The sequence below is a fragment of the Chroicocephalus ridibundus genome, chromosome 5 (assembly GCF_963924245.1).
Source record: "Chroicocephalus ridibundus chromosome 5, bChrRid1.1, whole genome shotgun sequence".
NCBI classification, from domain to species: domain Eukaryota; kingdom Metazoa; phylum Chordata; class Aves; order Charadriiformes; family Laridae; genus Chroicocephalus; species Chroicocephalus ridibundus.
The window spans coordinates 10,887,731-10,910,277 of NC_086288.1; the positions used below are offsets into that span (position 1 = coordinate 10,887,731).

The following is a 22,547-nucleotide window of genomic DNA, read 5'->3' on the forward strand; positions in this document are numbered from 1 at the left end:
GGGAGAGTAGTGCAGAAGGGAGGAGAGGATGGTTCGCAGGTAGCTGCGTGTGCTTGTGTTAAGAGTGAGAGCAAGGAGAGAGGTGAAGCTCTTAACAGAGCGAGTGAAGGACTTCAAGGAAACAGCAGATTCACTGTTTATCACTTGGGGAATCTGCAATAAAAGCAGTAAGAACTATGTAATTTTTTTTCCACAGCAGCAACCACGTACTTTGAAGGGTGGTGCCTTCCTCTGCCAGCTTACTGAAACATGGAAAGGTGGATCCGGTCGAATGTTCGCAGTTACTTTCATCTGGGTTTGACTCTTTTGTGTCAATCCAGTCAGCTCAGGAAGAGAGACTCACTCTGCATTTGGGGCTTTATTTTGCATTCCCCCACTGAGGGTTCTGGTCACCAGCTTACAGTTTCTCTTCTGCTTCACTAGAAAGGATGCAGAAGGCTGAAAATTAAAATGTAGTCTAAAGGCCAGTTTGTCTTCATTTGTATCTGAATTCTGGATGGGGAGTACTAGTGTTAGCCCCTGCAAAGTGCCCTAGATCTGTTTTTACCTTCTCTCTATGAAAGAAAAGACGATATTTCATGTGGGCTTGCAAGTAGAAATTGGCACACTGACAAAACAAAAGAAAAAAAAGGAGAATTTGTGCATGCACTGTCCTAAATGTGCAGAAATCTCTCCGATTTTTAAAAGTGTTTCTTAGGAAGTCTGTCTTAAGCAGAATTCTAGGAAATAAATTAAAAGAGTAGAAATCTATTGGCATTATGGAAATTAATTAATTATGGTTTAAAGATAACCATAGGAGCAAATTATACTTCCATAAGTTCATATGAATTCAATGTCGTAGCACCCAAAATAAATGTTACAAGCAGTGTAAATGGCTGAGCAAAATGCGAGGGACACCTGCTTGGGAGTGAGTTAGAGAAAGCTTATGTAAATTCAGTATAGCACATCTTACACTTACCATAGAGATATTTTCAGGAAGATATTCTAGAATTATGTTGAAATAAAATATAGGTGCAAAGGTAACAGACAGAACATTATCAGTTTTTTCTCTGACAATATATGCAGAATTTAACTTTTATTTACAATAGCTATTATTTCTAAACAAGTAAAAAAAGTAAAGTTATGATGATGGAGCTTTTTCCTACCAAAAGGACTGATTGTTCTCTCGGCCAACAATGACCAGGTAAGCTTTTAAAAACGCTTTTGGGGGAGCGGATTTGTTAGTGCTTCCTATCCCTTTCTTGCAATGTCTGAACTCCCTCAGTGAAAAAAATATACCAGTTTCCATCTGAGCCATATTGCCTTATTTCATCTCTAGTCATGAAACCAAAGTGACCTCCTTCCCTGTGATAACTGTGAATGATTGAGGAACTCCTGGAGCCTGTGCAACGAGCTACAGGGACTCTTCCATGACTACTACTTTTTGGCCAATAAATTCACAGCTCAGGGCTTTACCTTGCATATATCAGGAATTTTACATTGTTCCGTTCTTTCTTATTGTATTACCACGAAGGCAATCCTGTTTATGCTTTATGCCAAAGCTGTACAGTGGATAATACAAGCTGCAGCTCCAGCCACCTTGCACAGAATTTACAGCGACCGATTTAAGTTTTGAACTGGGGATTTTCTCTCTTGGTTGTTTCTTACGTTTTGAGCTTCATACAGATATTAAAAGCAAATCTCAAAGCTTTATAATGCAGATGAAGGTTATCATAAGCCTCACTGTTTACTCAGAAGTCTTCTGTTGTGTAAGTGAAGTTAAAATAGTTGTTAGTTTTGATGCAAAGGTAGAAGGTGGGGAGTGGCCTTGTGTTTTGAAGTCACTGTGTCCCTACCATGTCTTTGCCCTGACTCAGATTTTATTTTTCCCACCCTGCTTCTGACTGTCCATTTTTGAGCAACGGGCTCCGTCTTAGCAGTGAAGTGGGCTTCACTGTTTTCCCACGTGCCTCTGTGTTCATCTTTTATATGTTTCTATTCTTTTTGCAAACCCTGAGATCCTTATCACTTCTCAGTGACCTTTTCAAGTGTTGTTGCCCATCATTGCACATTTGGAGTACTTCTGTGCACAATACTAATGTTTCTTTTTATGGGTCAGGCAAGCCCTTTATTGAAATATTTCCAGCTTTCATGGTTGGTGTTTTTAGAAAGAGCAACTTTAAGCATCATGCTACTGATACATAAAATCACTTGCGTTCTATTTCCTTCCACATCAAGGATTTAAAATTATCATAAATTATCATCATTACTGCTTTTTACCATACTCCATAGTAATGTTAGATATTTGCAAATGCATTTGAGGAAAAAAAAAAAAAAGAGCATTAGTTGGTAAAGTTTATTTAGCAAGGAGACTGCTGCCTCTCTGCAGTTGTTCTGTCATTCAGACTATCTCACTATGTGCAGTTTTTTTCAGGACTTATAAACCAAAAAAGTATGTCCCCCTCACAAGTGGAACTTGGGTTCTTTTATTTGCACAATAATTTTGTGTTAATTTTTATTTTTTATTATTAGAGTATTATTAAATCCATCCGAATAACTTCTGATACCTGACGCAGGCTGTGACTGAGAGCGCGGCTACACAGACCCTTCCTGCGTTCGTGCTGCAAACATGCTGCCTCGGGCACAGGGCTCTGCTGCCAGCGCTAGATGCCTCCCAGGCTGGCGCAAGCTCATCTCCGGCCGGCCCACAGCACACACAAGGGGTCTTGGGTTTGTCTGAACAGATGCCCCTGAATTGGTATGAGAGAGGCATTAAAAAAACCACCACAACAAAGGAGTCAGGCAAACCAGCTCGCAATTTCAGCTGAAGCTTGAATTTAAAAAAAAAAAAAAGAAGTTTTCTTACTTCTTTTTTTTTTTTTTTGTGGGGAATACAGAAAATTTTTATGCCAAAAAAGCAGTTGCTTATCTCTGGCTGAGTCTGGCTGAGTCTGCTCACAGTAAAAGATACACCCTAAAATAAGACCAGACAGGTTGTTGTGATGCTGGCGGTGACAAATGAAGGCTGTGGGACTGATCAGGATCACAGATACCTTAGATAAGTTGCAAGACATATCGTACTCGGGAACTACAGTACCTGGCAGGATTCCACTGTTTATTTTAACTGACTTACTAGAAATAAGAATTCTGGTGCTACAAATAAAACCTTTGTGAAAGTAAGTTGGGAAGGGAGTAAGATATATAGTATTTGGAGCGCTGCAATTTCATATAGTCAATATATTTTTGAGCTTGTGAGCCTTTTGCGGGCTTTTGGCAAACAAGCTTGCAGCAGAACCTTAATTACATATTTCACAAAAGGAGTTCTCAATTTTTAAATACAGTGTGCTTGCCAGAGGTGACAGATGAACACCTAAGTGGAAGGCTCCAAAGCAATAAAATGCATCTTTGATGATGGGGACACTGCATAAAGTAGGAAGACATTATAATAACAGAGATGAATGCAGACAGAAGAAGGAAAGAAAATTTCTTTGACCAAATAAATGTTTTTAAAGCAGTGTTTGCATGATTGCCTGACCTGAATACCTTGTTTCTGAATAAATCATTTCTTGAACTTTTTGTCTCTTAGACATAACAAAATAGAAATAAACTTAAAAATGGAACGAGCTTTTGTGACATTCATATACAGCATACAGTATATTTCCTTCTTGGGTATTTTAAAGATCGCAAAGGACAGGCTAGCAGCAATCCACTTCAGGCTGGTAGTAACCAGAAGTTATCTCATGACTGTTTAACATCCTAAATCTTTCAGAGCAAAGTGAGGTGCCTTGCTGTGGGACATCTGCACTACTGGTAGTGTTCATCCTCTTGCCACGAGCTCATAAAATCCTGGTCACCTTGCCCAGCACTGTCTCTTGGTCAGTTTATTCGTTTTCTGATTTGGTACAATATTTTAGATGCGCTCTCCCATGGGAGCTTCCTTCTGCATCTCGTATTCTTCACGTCAAGTTTTATCCCCTGGAGTATGAGGAGGGAGACACTGCACGCATCTTTCCTCTTTTCTTGTATCAGCTATCATCTGCCTTTTCCCAGTTCACCTCCTCTTCGGAGTTTGGGCACCTCTCCCTCTGAGCTCTCCGCCTCACCCTGGCTGGCTGTTCTGCCACCAGATCCTCTAGACATCCAACTTGTTTTCTTCATCGTATTTGGCCTGCAAGCAGGATTGACTGAAAATAGTCCAACCACCACTCTCTATTTTCTCCCTTCACGGGATTTCTGTTCATTTCATTTTCAAAATTACATACCTGCTTTCTTCTCGACCATCTGTGTGGTGTCAAACTGTCTGAATAACCCAGAGTATAAATGTGACATACACTGAATGTGTAGAATGGAGAGGGAATAAATTTTGACCTTCCTTGTTAAGATTCATCAGCACCTCTCACTTCCACCTCTTTAAGGAATAATTATTGCAAAGAACAATCCATTTAATTTCTATCTGTAGGATTCCGTGCAACCATAAGGATCTGCCCTTCTGGATTTTGTTGCTTCCAAGGTCTATGGAGGTGTGAAGATGGAACAGAGAAGTGAGTTATAGGATGTGAGAGCAGACAGTAAACCAGCAAAGGTTATAAACATGAATTTATCTTCTTTGACACTTCAGCATACTTTTTTGTTTGTTGTCTTAGTTTTGTCTTTTCCAGTTCAATAGTGGTTTCATTCTTCCTGTTATTAGTATAAAGATATAAAGGTAGGCATGGTATTAACAACAGATTAAGGCATAGTGTAGTATAAAACACTGTGAAGCAGTAATTGAAAAATACGTAAGCTAAGTAAAAGAAAATAAGTAATCAAAGTACCACATGCCAGAGTCCAAAGCCAGTCCCTGGGGAACTTTTTGTGCGTGACAGCTACTAGCAGTCACAAGGCTGATTTGGTGACTCCAGACTGTTAATTATGTATTCAGGCCACACTTTGTTCTCTTCTTCAGTTACGGCTTCAACGAGATACGGCTCTTTCAGCATTTCTTGAGAAAAGCCAGGCTAAAGGCTTTTCAGAAGGGGCGGTTAATGCACTCTCCAGGTTGATGTTACCAGTTTGAGGATAAAAGAGGAAAAATTCATCGCTAAAAGTGAAAACTGAAAATGCATATATGTAAAGAATTATGCCCAACAGCTTAGGAAAGGAGTAAATAGTAACTCTCTCAAGCTGCTGGGCTTTGTTTGCCAGAAATTAATCTGTTTGGAGAGGCGGGAGGAGGGACAGAACAGTATTTCTGCAGTTGATGTCCAGTTTATCCTCACCTCAGGGAAAATACAGATGGTGACGGTCCCGGCAGTTTCTAACCTCATCTTGGATGATCAGCTTTACACAGCTACTCATTATGAAGCCGACTTGGGGTTAGTAGGGAAATGATACCAGGTGGCGCAGAAGGGCAGGAAGGGTGTCCATAAAGATGTATTTCACTAAATTTCATTGAGAATTAAGTTTTAGCTTTACATTAAATTTTTAGCTCTTAAGACTTCTATGCAAAACGATTTCAAAAGAATTTTATTACTAGCCTGTAATATACTGAGTCTTAATCTTTCTATTACTTTTTAATGATGTACTGGAGAACTTGGAGGCCTTCCATTTTACGAAGCATATTTTGTTTTAAACTCCAAAACCCATATAGAAATGCAGTCTATTACTTAATAATTTCAATGTTATTCTATCATGTATGCTTTTCTAACATAGAAGTTCTGGAATTTGCTGTGGAGTATTCATTTAAAGCAGAAATCTCTATCAAGGACTTTTTTTTTTTCTTTTCTTTAGCATAGAGATGTCATGGTGAAAGATGGATTTCTGTGGGACATCTCTCACAATGGTGATTTATTATTTAACATTAGCTGGTCTCAGTCCATCTTCTTCCTGGCCACTGCGTAAGGTATTCTTAAAGGATAACCACGCTAGTGGTAGAGTGCTTTGGGATACACGGAGAACGCTGTGCACAAACCGGTATTACGGTCTCAGAGTCACTGGACTTGTACTCACTTCACAGAAAACATCATTCCCCGGCATTAATTAGAGACAGAGCCCAAGGATTGCATGTGGATGTTGACTCACCTGATTCTTCAGGTCACTGGCGAGGTCAGTTGCTGGGTATGTTTTGGGAAGATTTCTGGACCACTGTATGGACACAGAGCTCCAGTTTCCAGGCTGCAGACAAAGCTGCCCAGAGGGTAAGGTGGTGGGTGGAAGTAGGTGGTTTCCCTTGGAGCGGAGAAATCTTCCACAAAGTGCTGAGGCTCCGGTTGCAGCAGAGACCAACTCCGGTTTGCCACAAACAAGCTAGAGAAGCTTGCTGAATAGAAAAAGCACTTTGCTACAGAGCAAAGATTCAGTGGGAAGAGAAGAAAGAAGCACTGTAGTTAGGACTCCAGGAAGAAATCTTTAAAGTAAATAGAGGTACTTTCAAAACACCTCCAGTATCCTCTTTTGCATCAATGAAAAATGTGCAGCTGCTTTGTAAAGGACTAGCTTTCACCAGCTCGAGATCATCAGAAAGCTGATATTTTTCCAGCTTCCCATGAGCTTCCCAGAACTGACAGCTATAAATCCACCATAGGGAAGAGGATATTATATTTCTTCTTCTGAAAAGATAAAAGGGGGATGATGACTAATGCTGAAGTGAATTGTTAAGAGACTTATTTACTTAATTGAGCCTGTTTGTTTGGTATGTGTCCCAATTAAATCATTTTTGTTGTGACCATATTGAAGCAACCTACACCCTTGTGACCTTCGCTTATAATTATTACCATATTCCTCTTTTGAAGCACTGTTTTGATTATGTACTCAAAAAGCTCTGCTAAAATATCTGTAGCATTAGTACAGAGTCAGACTTTTCCATTGTTTTGAACTTAAGGATAGTAACAAAAAGAATCATTCTTTATTGAAGTTCTTGGAGGTTATGGGTCACTTACAGCCCTTAGGGGCTGGAGGGGGGGTGTCTTCCTTTTTAATTTCACAAAATGACTATTTTGAATAGGCAGAACTTGTTCTCTGACTAGAAATTCTTTTAAGAAAAATGTGTTGTTGGGTGGTAGCACTCAGAGGCACCTCGAAATTCCTCTGGTGTGCTGAATATTGTAGGTGTTACAGGGTCAGAGGAGCAAGTAACATCAGCTGAAAAGGGGCTGGCAAGTATGACCAGCCCTAAACTTACTGAGATCGCTATGTGGAATCTCTGCCCCAAATGAGGCATTGTTTTTATTATTGCTTGAATTAACGACAGTGTTTGACAGCTCTTTGCCTAAACCCTGGTGGAGCCGTCTGGACACCTATCTGTGAAGGAGAGACTCTTTCAGACATGGCAGTCAAATTTGCAGTGGTAGGTGACTCTGTCAGTGAGGGGTTTCCTGTACAAGGGAGGCATTTGTTCCTCAGTGCTTCATTGGATTAAGATTTTGCTGGTTTGTGCCAACCTCCGCCATAGTAATTTACACTCAATAAGACGTTTTTGTACTCTGTCCTCAGCTCCTCTCCTCCTGTTTACCTGAAAATCCCAGCCAAAAGGTTTTCCTCCATCACGGCGTGCACACATGCACCGGTGGAGCTAGTTTTTGGCAGCAATCCCCCAGGCGGTGTCGGTTTAGAGAAAGGTGCTCTGCATGTTGCATCTTTCATTCCAGTGGAAATAGAAGGTCTTTTACCAGAATTAAGTCTTAAACCAAGCCCCCTCACCACTGCCTATTGTCTTTGGAAAGCTGCTAAGTACCCTTGTGGTTTTGTGCACCCCTTACAAGAGCGGTCCCTTCTCCTCTTTACACAAGGCTTGCTGATATTGTTGCGCTTGAGCTAAGTAATATCCCTGCTACCCCCAGTCTCTATTGGCTCTCTGCTCCCTTCTGTCCAGATCAAAACCGGCCATGCTTTTAACTTCTTGAAGCACGGCGTACCTTTTTTTCTCTTCCTCATTCCCAGTCCTTTTCTCTCTGCTTCCTTACAGAGTGCCTTCATGTCTGTGTTTTATGCTCTGTGGAGTTTCTTTTTTGTATGGCAGAGTCTCTCTGTTCTTGAAACAATTAAAAACACTTCTTTAAAGATAATGGCTCACTCTGGGTCTCAGTTTTTCAATGGATGACCTTCAAAGTTGCTGGGGATTTTGATGCCTGAGGACAGCAGGTGCTAGGTAGAGCGTACCCCAGATGCCACCCACTCACTGGAGTGCTGTGTCCTCTTGGTTTAACTGTTTGCCTGAGCAATCTTCTGTTCTCCTTCAATGTAAGACTGCTCATGTAGCAAAAAATCCTGCGTCAGTAGAAAAGAAAAGGTTTGGAAATCTTTCTTCAGCTGTGAATAATAATCCAGTGTAAAACAGACCACCATTTCAGACCAGGCCGCCTTCAAGCACCAGGCAAAGGTGGGCGATTGAAAAAGCCAAAGGAGTGGTCTCTCCACAAAAACAGAGTTAGAGGTTAATGCTTTGCCCTGCTCACTCTTGACCTTCTCTCTATACGTAATCTGGTTTAACTCTTTGAATATGTCTATGTCTAGAACCCTTTGACTAAGTGTTCTGCTTTAGAGTACGTATGAAAGATGCTGTATGAAATAGTAATTCCCTTTCCGTCGCTGGGAGTTCCCTTTTTACATGAACTCATGTGCCAGATCACACAGCATGCAGCCGAGGTGTTGCATTTTATATGACACCTACAGGACTCTACTGAATGAAACCTGCAAGTCTTCAGAGTTCTGAAAATATTACTTTCTGTTTATGTATTCTTTGGCATAGAAACAGAAAAGCTGGGGCTGGAGGTGGGAAATGGATTGCCATCTTGGAAATTTAACGACCAGCTCTTTCCCTGTGACGTGTGTGGAAAAGTGTTTGGTCGACAGCAGACTCTGTCCCGGCATCTCTCGCTACACACAGGTAAGCCGATGCTTCGTGCTTGGCTGTTGGAGCACTGAGGGAATCTGTGTGTCCGTCGTGGTTTGTTTAAGTGGAGGGGGAAGAAGGTACGCAGAAGAGCGTGCGAGCCATCCTCAGCTCCTTGCACTTAGAGCAGAGCCAAGCGCAGAAACAGGAGAGAATGTCAGAGCGGTATTCAGAGAATGAACTAACGTTTTATTTCTTTAAAGCCTACTTGTAATTTATCTTTACAAAACGTGTAAATTCAAGTTTGTCCAGGTTCCAGTAGACCAGCCTGTAGATACCAGCTGGTTAACCAAGCCTGTTAATGGAGTTCTGAAAAGGCCCAGCCTTTCTTACAGTCGTCTGATGAGCTTTTTGAATGTCACTGAAGAGTAAAAGCTTTGGCCCTGGTGTTTCAGATCCGGTGAAACTGAAAGGATTTAATATCTGTCATTCATCTTTGCTCTCATGATCCAGTTCTGAGAGGAACGGCGGCTGTTCTACCCCATACCAACTTTCTTAAAGTGAATCAGCTTCCAATCAACTGAGACTGACCGAGTTTTTATATGGAAGATGCACCTTGTCAGCCTGCCGAGAGGCACTGCACTTGAAAGCAAGAATTTCTGATGCAGTGCAGAAAAATACTGTTGGTATAATGCCAGTTTATGTTGTACCATCTAGTGGAGCCATGCTGAAAAGGTTCAAACGCTCTGTTCTGTGGCATCATGGGGTTTTCTTAGTCCTAAGCTGCTCTCTTGAATACCTTTCCCCTAACACTTGTAGCATTATATTTCAAATTTAGAGCAGCAGCTCCTCAAAGGGAAAGGTTGTAAAAGCCGATGTAATGTTTGGTTATTTTAATCAACTCTTTACAAAAGAAAGCCCGGCACATACAAAAAAAAAGTGCTGCCAGGATTTAGAAATGTTTAATTTAAAACAAAATCATTTTTATTTTAAATTGTTTAAGTTGTGAAGCATCAGAAACTCACGAGGAATTTGTTTAATTTCTTCAACTGTTCTTTGAGTGAGCTTTCTTCATTAGTGTTCTGAACTGGCCTAATGATACAGCGTTCCCTTTCCTCCCCACCCTCAGATTTTAATACAAAATCATCAACCAGCAACTCTCCACAAGTGATCACATGGGCAACCTCAAGAATAACTGGACCCAAAAATCAAATAAAAGATGCTAGGTAAAGGAAGTAGTTGTAGATTATTGACCCGTTTCTCTACTGGCTCTGCTGCAGTTCTCACAGCAGCTGTTGCCCCAGTTTTCCAGTTTATAAAGTTTTGCATGATCTGACTACAAATGGTAGAGCAAGTTAAAAAAACTGGCCCTGAACAACTTCCAAATTAGTTGGTGGTTGGTTTTTTTCTGAGTAATTGCTGTGAACTCCTATAAGTTTCAAAAATGTCGAGCTTCCAAAGTACCTCGTTCTGAAAGCTGCTCGGAGAAACCCAAAGGAATGCATACTTGGTTATTGGCGGCTTTAAAAATAGCTTGCTTTGAAATGACGTACACATGTAAGGTTTTCTGTTTCTTTTTCAGAAGAGAGAAAATACAAATGCCACTTGTGCCCCTACGCTGCTAAGTGCCGTGCTAATCTGAACCAGCACCTGACCGTCCATTCTGTGAAGCTGGTGAGTACAGACACTGAGGACATTGTCAGCGCTGTCACTTCTGAAGGCAGCGATGGAAAGAAGCACCCTTATTACTACAGGTGAGGACCCAGACAAGGGCTGTGCACCAGACGCTGGAATCTGAATGTCTTATCTGCCTGCCAAGGACGTGCTGCAGGGCCACCCTTCTGGTGTTGCAGGGTGGAACTGCGATGAAAGTATTTGCCTTGCCCACATCTGACTCTAGGTTAAGCAGCAAAACCCAGCCGGCTGCCTCATGCTGTTTGACTTGGCTGCCCATCGGGAAAGACTCTGGGGTTTGGTGTGGGGTTGGTTTTTTGGCCTTTTTTTTTTTTTTTAAATGACTTTGTGAGGCAGATGGGCTCCTAGAAGTCTCTTTAACTAACTTTTTATGCAGTGTTCGTTTTAAGTTTTGTGTTTGGAAACATCCCATCGCGTACGCGGATTCATGGCAAATGTAAAGCCTCGTGCTTCCAGTTGCCTCTGACAGCTCCACTGTCAGAGGAGACAGACAAATCTATAAAATCAAATAGGAAAGCGTAATAAGAATTGTTATATTGATGTACACATTTCCACCATTTGCTAGAGGTATATACACTCACTGACCAACATGATGAAAGAAAGAAAACCTTTAGGAGAATTTGCCTGAAGAATTAAAGGGAATTACCCAGATAAACTGGATATTTGGACATTCTCCGTGTTGTATGCACTGTTGTGCCCTCTGCAAACTGTGATATGCAATCTAGTGGCCAAGCAGATTACCAAATCACTCTTACTTTTAGTCAAAGTGCCAAGAGCAGATTTAATTACAAAATCATAGAACTAAGAAATAAATGAGACCTGCTGGATTAGATTATCTAGTCCATCCCCCTGGGAAAGCAAAGTAGTGCCCTAGAGCGTACACCTTTTTAAATGTTTTTGCTTTGTTTTAAATGTTAATGGCCTAATCAAAGCAAGAGGAGGACTCTGCAAAGAAAGTTAAATTAAAGGGTCTTTTCCATTGCCTCTCAATATCACTCTGTTTATGCATTGGCTGTGAAATCTGTATCCCTGCTAATTATTTGCATAGCTGATGACTGCTGCTTTCCAGTCAAGCATAAGAAATGTTTGAACCCAATTTTACTTGCTTACGCTGAAACTGCCAGGCAGTTTTGCACAAGATCCCAGTTTGGCATGGGAACCATTCCAGGGCTTGAAAATAACTCCTGGAGTGTGCAGCAAGCTCTCCGTTTGTCAGTGTATCAGCCATACTAAACATCTTGGCAAAGCTGCAATGCCTCTTATTGCCCAAAGGAATCAGCTAGGTGATGCGCAGCATCTGGAATCTGTAGTTTTTAATTAACTTTATGATTATTTAGCATCATTATAGCATGTACAGGATTGTTGCATTGTGCCTGCTCTTAATCACGTTGGCATGGCCATCAGTTCAAAGGCAGTTCAGCAGACAAAAGAATTTCGCAGTGAACATTCAACAGTGAGGAAGAAAGAAATCTGTGCAGCGAGCTTTTTTCCTTGCAAATTCAGGGAAAGGCAACATGCTTCTGCTTGTGGTTTGTTTTTTAATGTTTCTTACTCTTGAATTCCCTTCTGCCTGCAGCTGTCACGTGTGTGGGTTTGAGACGGAGATGAATGTCCAGTTTGTCAGTCATATGTCCCTCCATGTGGACAAAGAGCAGTGGATGTTCTCCATTTGCTGCACAGCATGCGATTTTGTCACTATGGAAGAGGCAGATATGAAGGCTCATGTCAACAGCAAGCACACAGGTGATGATCCCTCTCTCCCAGCTGCAGTGATCTCTCTCTTCCTTGCTTTTTAGGTGCAACCTTCACACTTCCCATTAGCACTCTGCTTTCACTGAAACGCTTGCTAATTAAGGCCTGATCTCTCAAAGTTGAAGTGAATTGGATTCCAGCCAGGCAAATAATCTGGTAGTGCAGATCAATTTTCAAGCTTAGTGAAATAAATGAAGCACTACTTAGCCCTCCTTCTTCCTATTCCCCTTATCCCCCAAATCCCTTCTCCTGTTGAAGTCAGCGTACTTTGTTTTTCTGACTGGTTTACTGTTTTATCAAAATCCTGGTTTGACTTCAGTGACGATAAGGTGACTTTGAGTGCTAATTGTGCATACCTGGCTGAAAGTTTGAAATACGCAATACGTTGAGCTTCGCTCTTCAGTGTGTTTGGCTCCGCAGTCTCTCAGTTTGGAATTTCACGCTGATGTTTAGTTGACACTGTGATCCAGCAATACCGTAAATGTAACTTTATATTAAACAACAGAACAAGTCGTGTGTTCTCTCCCCGGTCCTGTTCACTTAATAGCCAAAGATAAGAGCAATAGCAGTTTTCAAACAAGCTCCATATGCTTAGTCCAACTAATGAAGTCTGGCATAATTCAAGAAGAAGAAAAATTAGAATTTTTTTAATTAATTTCTCTTCTCTTTTGCTGCCACAAACTACTAACAATTGTGTTGACAATACTGAACCTGAACTGCATCCAGCACAACTCTTCCCATTGCTAAATTGCTTTTCCTGTCCTACCAGGAATAAAATTGGGAAAACAGGGAGGGGTGGAGGAGGAGAAGAAGAATGCAGTTGTTTGTGCTCACAGATACATAAGTTAAATGTAACTACAAAAATACAAACCACTGGAAAGCTCCCTAGGGATTTTACGCCAGCATAGCTCTCAGCACTACTCCCTGCTGTCGGAGGTGTTTGCATCCAACTCCACTTCATGTACAGGAAGTCAAGGCAAATGATAAACGCCACTCATAGCCACGTGAAAAGCTTGCATCGGAGCTCAAAACTGAGCTATACTCTACTGTTATCATCCTATCGTGGCTAAAAGGTTGGAGCTGCTGCTTTTCTTTTAAAGAAAGACAAAACCCCCCCTTGTTCTTCCCTCGCCCTGTCAAACCGAGCCATTCAGCTGGCGATTCAGCCAAATGCTTACACATATGGCAAATACAGAAAGTAAAAAATAGAATGGATTTTCTGGGTCACTTGACTCCGGTCCCTTCTCCTGTGATGTTACCAACTCATAAAAGGCCTGTTTGTAAGGATGCTGGCATACGTCTTCAAACAAGTATAATTGTTTTAAACCGACTACTTCTACAGACAGGCAGCTGCAGATTTTCCTGCATTAAAGAATAGGGATGTTTTTAGTATTTCCAGCGTGTGTCTTCCTGATAATCAGAATACACATACGTTGTTCTTGTGCCAGAACTGTCCTTTATCTGAAACAGCAGTTCACCTCTTGCTCCCTCCACCTTTCTTCCCTTCTTCCACAGTATTTATTCCCTTAGTATATTTATGGAGAACAACCCTCTCCCCTCTAAATGTACATTGAGCCTTTTCTTATATGAAACACTGTTTTCTCACTGTACCAATCCCTCATTACATATGTTCTTGTTGGAACCCCTGCTCTCGACATACGCAATCACAGCTGTACATGGGGAAACGAAATAAGTAGTGGTGGCAGTGTAAAACAGCAGCAGCTACTGGGAATAGCTCACACAATAACATCCTGTGATCAGATTGCTTGAAGGCTCCCCCACACTGATTGCTCATATTCATCCCATGTTCTGCACAAATTCTTCTTTTGTTTTCCTTGACCGTTTCCAACTTAAGCACTCCTCATTTGTAGCAAAAATTCTTGTTACTGGCCCTTCAGGTCATAACCTTGTACTCGGTACGATTACATTTCATTCCATTTCTATTACTCTGGTCCCCAAGGTCAGTGCATCTTTCTATATGATATCCCCGTCATCCTCCCTATTGACAGCTCGGATCATCAGATTTCATTAGTGCATTCCTACATTTTTATCTTAAAGGTGCCCCTCATCAGTTTAAAGCTAGATGTTTGCAGAGTCCTTGATCGGGGAACTTTATCATATGAAGTTTTAGTAAAGTCTCTTTTTAACACAGCTCGGATTAAACCCACACATAGGCGGGAGGTAATAATTTGCCCATCCTTGCCTCGTTGGCTCACAGCAGTTCTCATACGAGAACTCTCGCTCTCGCTCATTTCTAGCGTGTGATAGGGTTTGGGATTTGAACTTCATACATTTATTGCACAGATAAGGAAACTCTGATGGGCTTCGGGTTTAGATCCAGTTAAATAATGTTTTTTTAAATTCATTATCTTCGAGGTCTTAATAAAAACAGATAAATCTCAAGACCATGCTGTTATCTCTTACCATCATTACTGAGGATGCTCCTTAGTACAATGAGTGAGATTATTCTCCTCTGCCCTTCCTCCCGGATTTAACCATTGGACCCACATAAATGGAAAGGTGGGGGAAGTTTAGCTGGGACCAGTAGGCACATTTGGTTTCCACACCCTAAACCTACAGAAGCTCTGTTTCCTTTCTAAGTGACAAGTTCTTCATTGGTTTTGAACTCTGAACTAATCAAAGTGTTTTCTTGGAATTTTTTCAGCTTTGTAATGAGGTAGAGTTGCATTCTTCTTCCCACTGCCATTATAGACAGACTCAATTCTAGGATAAACTGAGAGATGTACTGTTGTAAACACTAACAAAAAGGTGCAAGTATGATCTTAAAAGATCCATTAATTTCAGACTTATTTATAAGCCCGTTTGAATTAACTTTAAATATAAATATTTTTCCTGAAATTTAAAACAGGATCATTGAGATTCCATCTAATCTGCTATACTAGTTATTGCTCTTTATTCCTGTTTTTCAGCTGAAGAGAGGAAGACACCCAGTGAATCTAACAGTCCTTCTTCATCTTCACTGTCAGCACTGAGCGACTCTGCCAACAGCAAAGAAGATGTGGATATAACCCCAAAAAACAAGGGTTCAAACAACCTGCTAGTCATTTCTGTAGTGCCTGGTAGTCAGACCTCAGTGAACACTGAAGAGAAGTCAGAGAAAGGTAAAACGCTGTTAAACAAATATGAACTGTCACCTTCTATGCAGTTGATCTGGCCATAACGTAAGGAACACATTTTCCTGTTTTATTTTTCAGGCTTTGAATGTGTTTTCTGTAACTTTGTCTGCAAAACAAAAAATATGTTTGAGCGCCATCTGCAAATCCACCTCATCACGCGGATGTTCGAGTGTGATGTGTGCCACAAGTTCATGAAGACACCTGAACAATTACTGGAGCACAAGAAATGCCACACTGTCCCCACCGGTGGGCTCAAGTAAGGAAAGCAAGTACACAAACTTTTACTGTGTTAAGCACCTCTAATACTGTGGGGATAGAACAAAAAGAAGTCGATTAGAAAGGGTCAATTAAATGTCTGATAATCTAGATTTGGAGCTTCCTTTTATTTAGATGACCCAAGCGCAGTCCTTTAGTGTAAGCTTGCATCATTACAGCAGATGAGTAACCCAGCAGCAGATGAAGCATCCACTGGTCTGGGAGGCGTAACAAACTATGGTCCTTCCTCTTTTCAAGTCAAGTAGGAGACAGTATGTGACGGGGTCCCACAGAGAACGAGGCAGCACCACACAGAGGTATTGGCAAACGAAGAGGGTTTGTGTTTTTTTCAAGGCATCAGGGCAAAGGAGAGCACACGGCGCAGGCTCTGTTCTGCACCTGGCTCAAAGAAACTAAACCCCGAACAGTCTCTCCAGCTAGGTACGAAGTTATAACCTTAAAGGTTATAACCTTTGTCGATTGTAACGCAAAGTCAGTCCTCTCCAAGAGTTAATAACTTTGATGCTTTCTGCTTTGATTTGCATGGCCCAGAATGATCGCTATTGTATCAATTAACATGTAATGAGTAATACACTCCTTTAAGAAAAAAGCCCTTTGGTTTTGGCCGAGGTGGTGTCCTTTAAGGTCTGTTGGTGCAGAGCAGTGTTTCTAGAGAACAAGCTTGCCCTTGTGTCAAAGTTGGACCCCTGAGGGAAGGAGTGACTGCTGGGGCCATATGCTTGCTCTCTGTGGGCAGGCAATGTGACGTTATGCAAGACGCACATCCCTGGTCTCTGTTTGTACCAGCTGCTGCAGGAAAAGAGGCTGGAATCACTTGGAGCCCAGCTAGGGTTCAGCACGGGACTCCCCGCTTGTGTTGCCCTTGCTGAGCATACTGACGTTTTCAGTGCGCTGTAACTGGCACATGATGAGCGCACTGCATGTCGTGTTACCATGAGGAGTAGCTCTATCAGTTTGCGCTGCGGTTTTTGAAAACTGGTTCTGTTTGACAGGCACCGTCTGGTCTCCAGCTCAGTAGTCCCATGAACCGGGATCTGTGGTCACTTGAGATGTGATGACTGGATCTGGGAAGAAGACCAGATTGAGAAACAAGTAGTGTGCCAGAACAACGGGATGTCTGTCTTGGACTTACAGACCAGTTGTCTAATGCACTTTGGGTTTAAGCTGCATGGAATCTGTTCTATTTACCAAGGAAAAACCTTGACCTATGACTCAGACCTTCCTGACAGAATGGGCTTCTATATAAGTTATTCCTGCCCAACTCAAGTAATAATTAGGTATCTTGAAAGCTGCACCTAAGAAAAAGCTCTGGTTTTTTTTTTTTTTTTTGAAGGCATCCAGAAGAGCCTGAAGAGATCTAAGTAAATTGTGTTTTTCTGTGTCCTGTTTGCTGTGGGGGAAGAGAAAAAAACATGATTCCTCCAGCTCCAGGTCAAAATCTGAGATTCTGATCCAGAGAGCCCCCAGCCCAGGAGAGGTATGTGTGCACAGACAGCTGAGCCCTCTGTTGCAATAGAGTTAATCACGTTAGCAGCCTCGACGCCAGGCTCCCTCTCTGGATCAGAGTACTTGATGCGCAGCAGGAAAAAAGTCTGGATATCTTAGTATCCGTTTGTCTTCCTGTATCACGCACTGTGCTCAAAAGTCTCTCAGTTAGCAGGTAGACTAATATTAAACCTGTACGTGCAACCAGTTGTAGCAAGAGGAAACACACATGGAGAGAGAGGATCTCTGCTTAGAAATGATCTGAAATGCTAGAACACGACTGGCAGACCTGCTGAAGAGTGAACGCAGATCAGCGGCAGGTAGAGATGTCTGTAAGACAGTAGCCAGGTGCCTTGGTTGTATCTTTTTATCTAGCCCTGCTCTTTTAGCTCACCGGTTAGATGTGGAAGGGAGCGTGCTTTATTTCATACAGCAGAGATCCCTGGCTGTCCTCGCCAACTTCCCCTCAGCTACATCAAGCAAAAGCGGGTATGTTTTGGGTTTGCTGGTGTCCGGGCTTGTTCAGCTCAGGCTTCCTTCCAAGCTTTCAAGATTCCCTCCTCCAGCCTTGTCTGTCCTTCCTGGTCCAGGAACCAGGGGTGAGGCCCTTTGCCACGTCCACCCCGGTCCGGACGCTTGCTGCTGTGAGTAAGCAGAGCCCACATCCTGTTCCTACACAGGAACAATTCCTGCCGTGGCAGAGGTGGCTGTAGGCAAACACTGCCAGACGCACGCCCTCCCCCTTGAGCCCGGCTAGCTCATCTCCCAGAAACAGGAATCCCTACAAGTCATCCTAACAGACGCTTTCAGCTGCTCCTAGCAGGATGCCCAGCAAGCTTATTGTTCAAGGTCACATAAAAGGAATTTCCTAAGCTTTTGCTGTACATGTGGTATTACAAGTCTATTCCATCTTTACTTAAACAGCTGCTTTCATACTCATCTGTAAACACTCACTTTAAACCACTTCTTAACGGAAAAAATGGCCAAAGTGACTTCGTGCAAACACTAGGAATGTCGTTACACAAAGTACCTGTGAATCAGTCACCCACTCTGCACCACCCGGCCTGCTTTGCAGAATCTTCCCCATCAAGGTAAGCCAGAAGATTAAAGGGATGCTCCTTCGGAGTGAATCAGTGTTTTCCTAGGAATGCGTGAGCTCTACTGCCATTAAATGGGCAAACCTCCTCTAAGTAGAGACGTGTCAAGGTGAACCAAGTGTTCGGAAGAAGCTTTACAGGGAGAACTAAGTGCCTTTTTCTGCTCTTTAGTAGGTCAGCGAGGGGTTGAGTGACAGGGTTAAACCAGGAATGCAGGTCTTCAAGCTGAGTGACTTCTCTTTTCTCTGTCCCTGCCTGTCCTTGCTGTGTTGCCAGGTGCCCATTCTGCATCTACTCCACTAACCGCCCCGCAGCGATGGAGTGCCACCTGAAGACTCACTACAAGATGGAGTACAAGTGCCGGATCTGCCAGACAGTGAAAGCAAATCAGCTGGAGCTGGAGATGCACATCCGAGAACACCGCCTTGGCAACCATTACAAGTGCGACCAGTGTGGCTACCTGTCCAAGACCGCCAACAAGCTGATTGAACATGTGCGTGTCCACACTGGTGAGCGCCCTTTTCACTGTGACCAGTGCAGCTACAGCTGCAAACGCAAAGACAATCTCAACTTGCACAAGAAACTGAAGCATGCTCCACGCCAGACTTTCAGCTGCGACGAGTGCCTGTTCAAGACCACCCACCCTTTTGTCTTCAGCCGCCACGTGAAGAAGCACCAGAACGGGGACTGCTCTGAAGAGGAGAAGAAGGGCCAGTATTCAACCTCCAAGGAAGCCAGTCCACTCCTACCAGTGAACAGCTCCAGAAACCTCCTGTCACCCCTCTCAGTTATGTCTGCCTCCCAGGCTCTGCAAACAGTGGCTATGTCAGCTGCACAGGGCAGCGGGGCACAGCCCAGCTTGGCAGTGAAAGCCTTGGCCATCAACGGCACTTCCCTCTGCTTCGATAAATACTGGAACTCAGAGTTTGCCCACCTTATTCCTTTAACAATGTTTTTCCCCAAAAACCACTACGATCTCACATTCCATCCACCCAGACCTCAGACTGCACCGGGAGGTGCCTCTTCACCTAAACACTCCTTCCTTGCCTACCTTGGACTAACAGAAAGGGCAGAAACTGTCTGAGGGCAGTTACATTCTGTACCAAAAATACCCCAACCAACCCAGCAGGTATACATTGCTGCAAAACGTAGACCGAAGAGGTAACGAACACTTGTACTATATCATTAGTAAGGTTTAGAAAATGGCTCTGTGTGTATACTTATTGCATTGACATGAAAGCTGCTTTATTAAATCTTCAAGAGGTGACCTACTGCATACTTCTACCTTCAGAGGCATGTTCCCAGTACTCTTATCTAAGAAACTATTTTGTCTTGTTAAGCTGAAAAAGAGTGTCCTTAATGGCAATCAGCACTTGTAAGATTACATATTGATGCATTTTATTTTTTGGGCTTTGTGTGCGTGCGGGTGCGTGAAAGAGAGGCTGCCTGTCGCGTGCCCATGACATTGCTTTTGCACATCCCTTGTATTGGCTTATTTAATTATTATTCTTTTCTCCTTTTCACACACTCGCTCCCTCCCTTCCCTCCGCCTCCCCCTGAACTGCAGAGTTGTGGAAGGAGTAACGCTTGGTTCAGGGCGGATTGGTGTATTATTTCGGTGCTGTTTGCAGTTTCCTTTAGTTGTCTGATGCCTTGTACTCAGTTGTCAAGGTTTGAGGATTTGGGGTAGAACTGATGAGGAAAATGTTGCTTTCAGCACTGCAGGATGAGAGTATGACAACAAAAAGCTTGTAGATGTACACACACGCACATACGCAGTGTGTGCAGTCTACACACCCACACAGCAGGCCCAATTCTTAACTGCTACGCAGGTCTAACAAACACCTGCCTCTGGGCCATAGTGTACATCTTTTGTTTTAAAAGGGCATATAAATATTATATATATATTGTATTATGCAGTGGTTACCTTTTAGTTTGCAGGAACAACTTGTATAACTAGAATTCTATGGTGGAAAAAAAAAAAATCCAACAAGGGGATTAAAAAAGGTATGGATAAATTCTGGGTATAAATACTCAGACTAAAAAAAAAAAAGGCAGTTTTGCACAGTGCTTTTAGTCTTGCACTAGTTTGTTTCTCACTAGCAAAAAAAAAAAAAAAAGTATCTGTGGGCTGAAGGTCAGACGACTGTTTATTTGCAAAGGTACCACTAACTTCATTGAAATATAAAGCTATAAAAAGATGCTGTTTGAACCATACAGTTCTGTTTTATACCCTCAGTATTTCAATTGTACTTGCAAATTCTGCAGTTCTATCGATACCCTCCATGTTATTAGTAATACTTTATTCCTTTTTGTTAATGGCGGATAGCGCATACACTGCTAGGAAGCTAACTTTATACTTATTTAACTCTCCTACTCGTGGTCATTAAAATGACATGTTATATGTAGCACTTTATTGCAGGAAGAAGCAACTGCGGATTGGTTGTATAACCGTTGTTAATCTCAAAATGCCAAGCGTGATCTTAAATTAAGAAAAGCTAACTGACTGTTAATTGATTTGTATTTCTTGGACACCTTACTATCCAGGAAGAAAGATCAGGATTAAAAATGTTCTGCATTAAAATTGGAAGCATAAAATATGGAATAATTCAAAATTATCATGTGACTTACAGGAATGCTTTTTTACTGGATTATTGTTTCCCATGGTGTCTCTTGGATTCCGATCTCACTGTCTTTCATCAGGTATTAGCAATGTCTGCCCTAGCTTTTGTCAGAGTCCCCTCGCTGTCCCTTGGCCACGCCACTGTAGAAGGTGCCCTGAGTCACATCTACCATGCTGTCCATCCACCCTCGTGCTGCCCTGAAGGAACTTCTTCTGCAGGTTGTTGTGGGATGGGGGGGGGACCTGACAGGCCAGTTGTAGCCGGCCCCTTGTTTATGACAGCACTAAAGCAACACCCCAGTTCAGGAAGGCATTTCTGGCCCACAAGGGCTCTTAGCCATATGCACAACTAGAAACGTAACTCAATCTTCATTAGTTCTTAAATGAGGCTTGTGTAGAAATGCTTTTTTGACGCAAAACTTGCATCGTTTAACCTATTTGCAAGATTCCTACATTTATTTTGCACTGAGATGGCCAAACATTCTCCACTGTCATGACCAACCTCTTTCTGTTGAGGGAGGACATCCCAATCTGTGCACTCCTGTTAACATACTGGAAGCTATTTACAAGGGGGAAATAACCAAAATAGTTGCAGGCTATCATTTGGAACTATTAATTAAAGGACAGAGACGTCCCACCATTTTGTTTACATTCCAGCAGGCAGGTTTGGGTTCTAACGAGCACGTGGCAGTTCTGTCTATGAAGGCAGTAAAGAAAAGCCATCTCTTCCAAAGTACAGACCTTCCTAAACAACCTACCTAACTCAGGGCCCTGCTCGCCACGCTTTACTCCATCCCCCCACCCCGCCACCACCCCCCCGGAGTACAGACAAAACAGAAAATGCTGTATTAGTAACTACTCAGAGCATAAAAAAAGGTAGTATCTTGACAGGATGAAATATGCAATCTGCATCCAGAAATTATACCAGTTCTTTAAAATACATTCAATGCATATATCTCTGACCCCCACCATAGAAGAGCAAACACTTCCAAATCAAAAAGCTTATTTCTCCAACGGGCAAGTAAAGTAAGCTGTCTAGGAGGAAGAAGTAGGAATGTTAGTAGGACACTTTCTGTAAACCAAACGGCAGTTTAAATAGGGCTGGAACTTCCAAGAGTGAGCTGTCAGTGTGTGAACGCCACGTGTTCGACCACGTTCCACTGTACCAGTATCTGACATAGTAACGTTTAACGTACCTGGGAAATTTGTTTAGCACTTTGGAAAGGATAAATTAATTCTTTCTGGCAAGTTATAGAAATTTTCTCTGTAAGGAAAAGTGTGTTAGGAGGTTTTTATTTTTTTAAGAAAAAAAAAATACGGTATTTATCAGAGTTCATGCATATTAAAATAATTGGTTTGCAGTTCAAGGCTAAAGAAAGGAATGTTTTCCAGAGGTTTCCCCTACCGACTAATGACCAACAGTTCTGATAAATTCCCCCCCACCATAAAGGTAATTTCATACTGGTTTTCACTATGCATTCTTTTAACGAAAGCTAGTGTGTTTTTCCATTTGGCAATTCAGTTAAAGTTCTTGGCACTTTTTTCTTTCTTCTGTCTTTTTTTTTTTTTTAACTGTTGTATTATGTTCAAATATAATTCTGTCAAGATTTGTGTACATTAATAAAAATTTGTATTGTATAAAGCTTTTTGCATTATAAGGCTGTACAGGGTCATTTTGACAGTAACTGGTATAT

The 22,547-nt window shown here is 42.1% G+C and overlaps 1 protein-coding gene across 8 annotated transcripts in view; it reads left to right on the forward strand.

The window, feature by feature from the left end:
* ZNF827 (zinc finger protein 827) overlaps nucleotides 1-22,015 on the forward strand; it is a 110,872-nt gene extending 88,857 nt beyond the window's left edge. For 3 of the 8 annotated variants that reach the window (XM_063336713.1, XM_063336714.1, XM_063336715.1), the window contains exons 9-14: nucleotides 8,705-8,842; nucleotides 10,371-10,542; nucleotides 12,060-12,226; nucleotides 15,166-15,357; nucleotides 15,451-15,628; nucleotides 18,507-22,015. In XM_063336713.1, the coding sequence (XP_063192783.1) occupies nucleotides 8,705-8,842; nucleotides 10,371-10,542; nucleotides 12,060-12,226; nucleotides 15,166-15,357; nucleotides 15,451-15,628; nucleotides 18,507-19,314 (1,655 nt within the window). In that variant the 3' untranslated portion in view covers nucleotides 19,315-22,015. The other 5 variants (XR_010071334.1, XR_010071335.1, XM_063336717.1 and 2 more) reach the window with 5 other exon arrangements.
* Nucleotides 22,016-22,547: the final 532 nt, after the last annotated feature.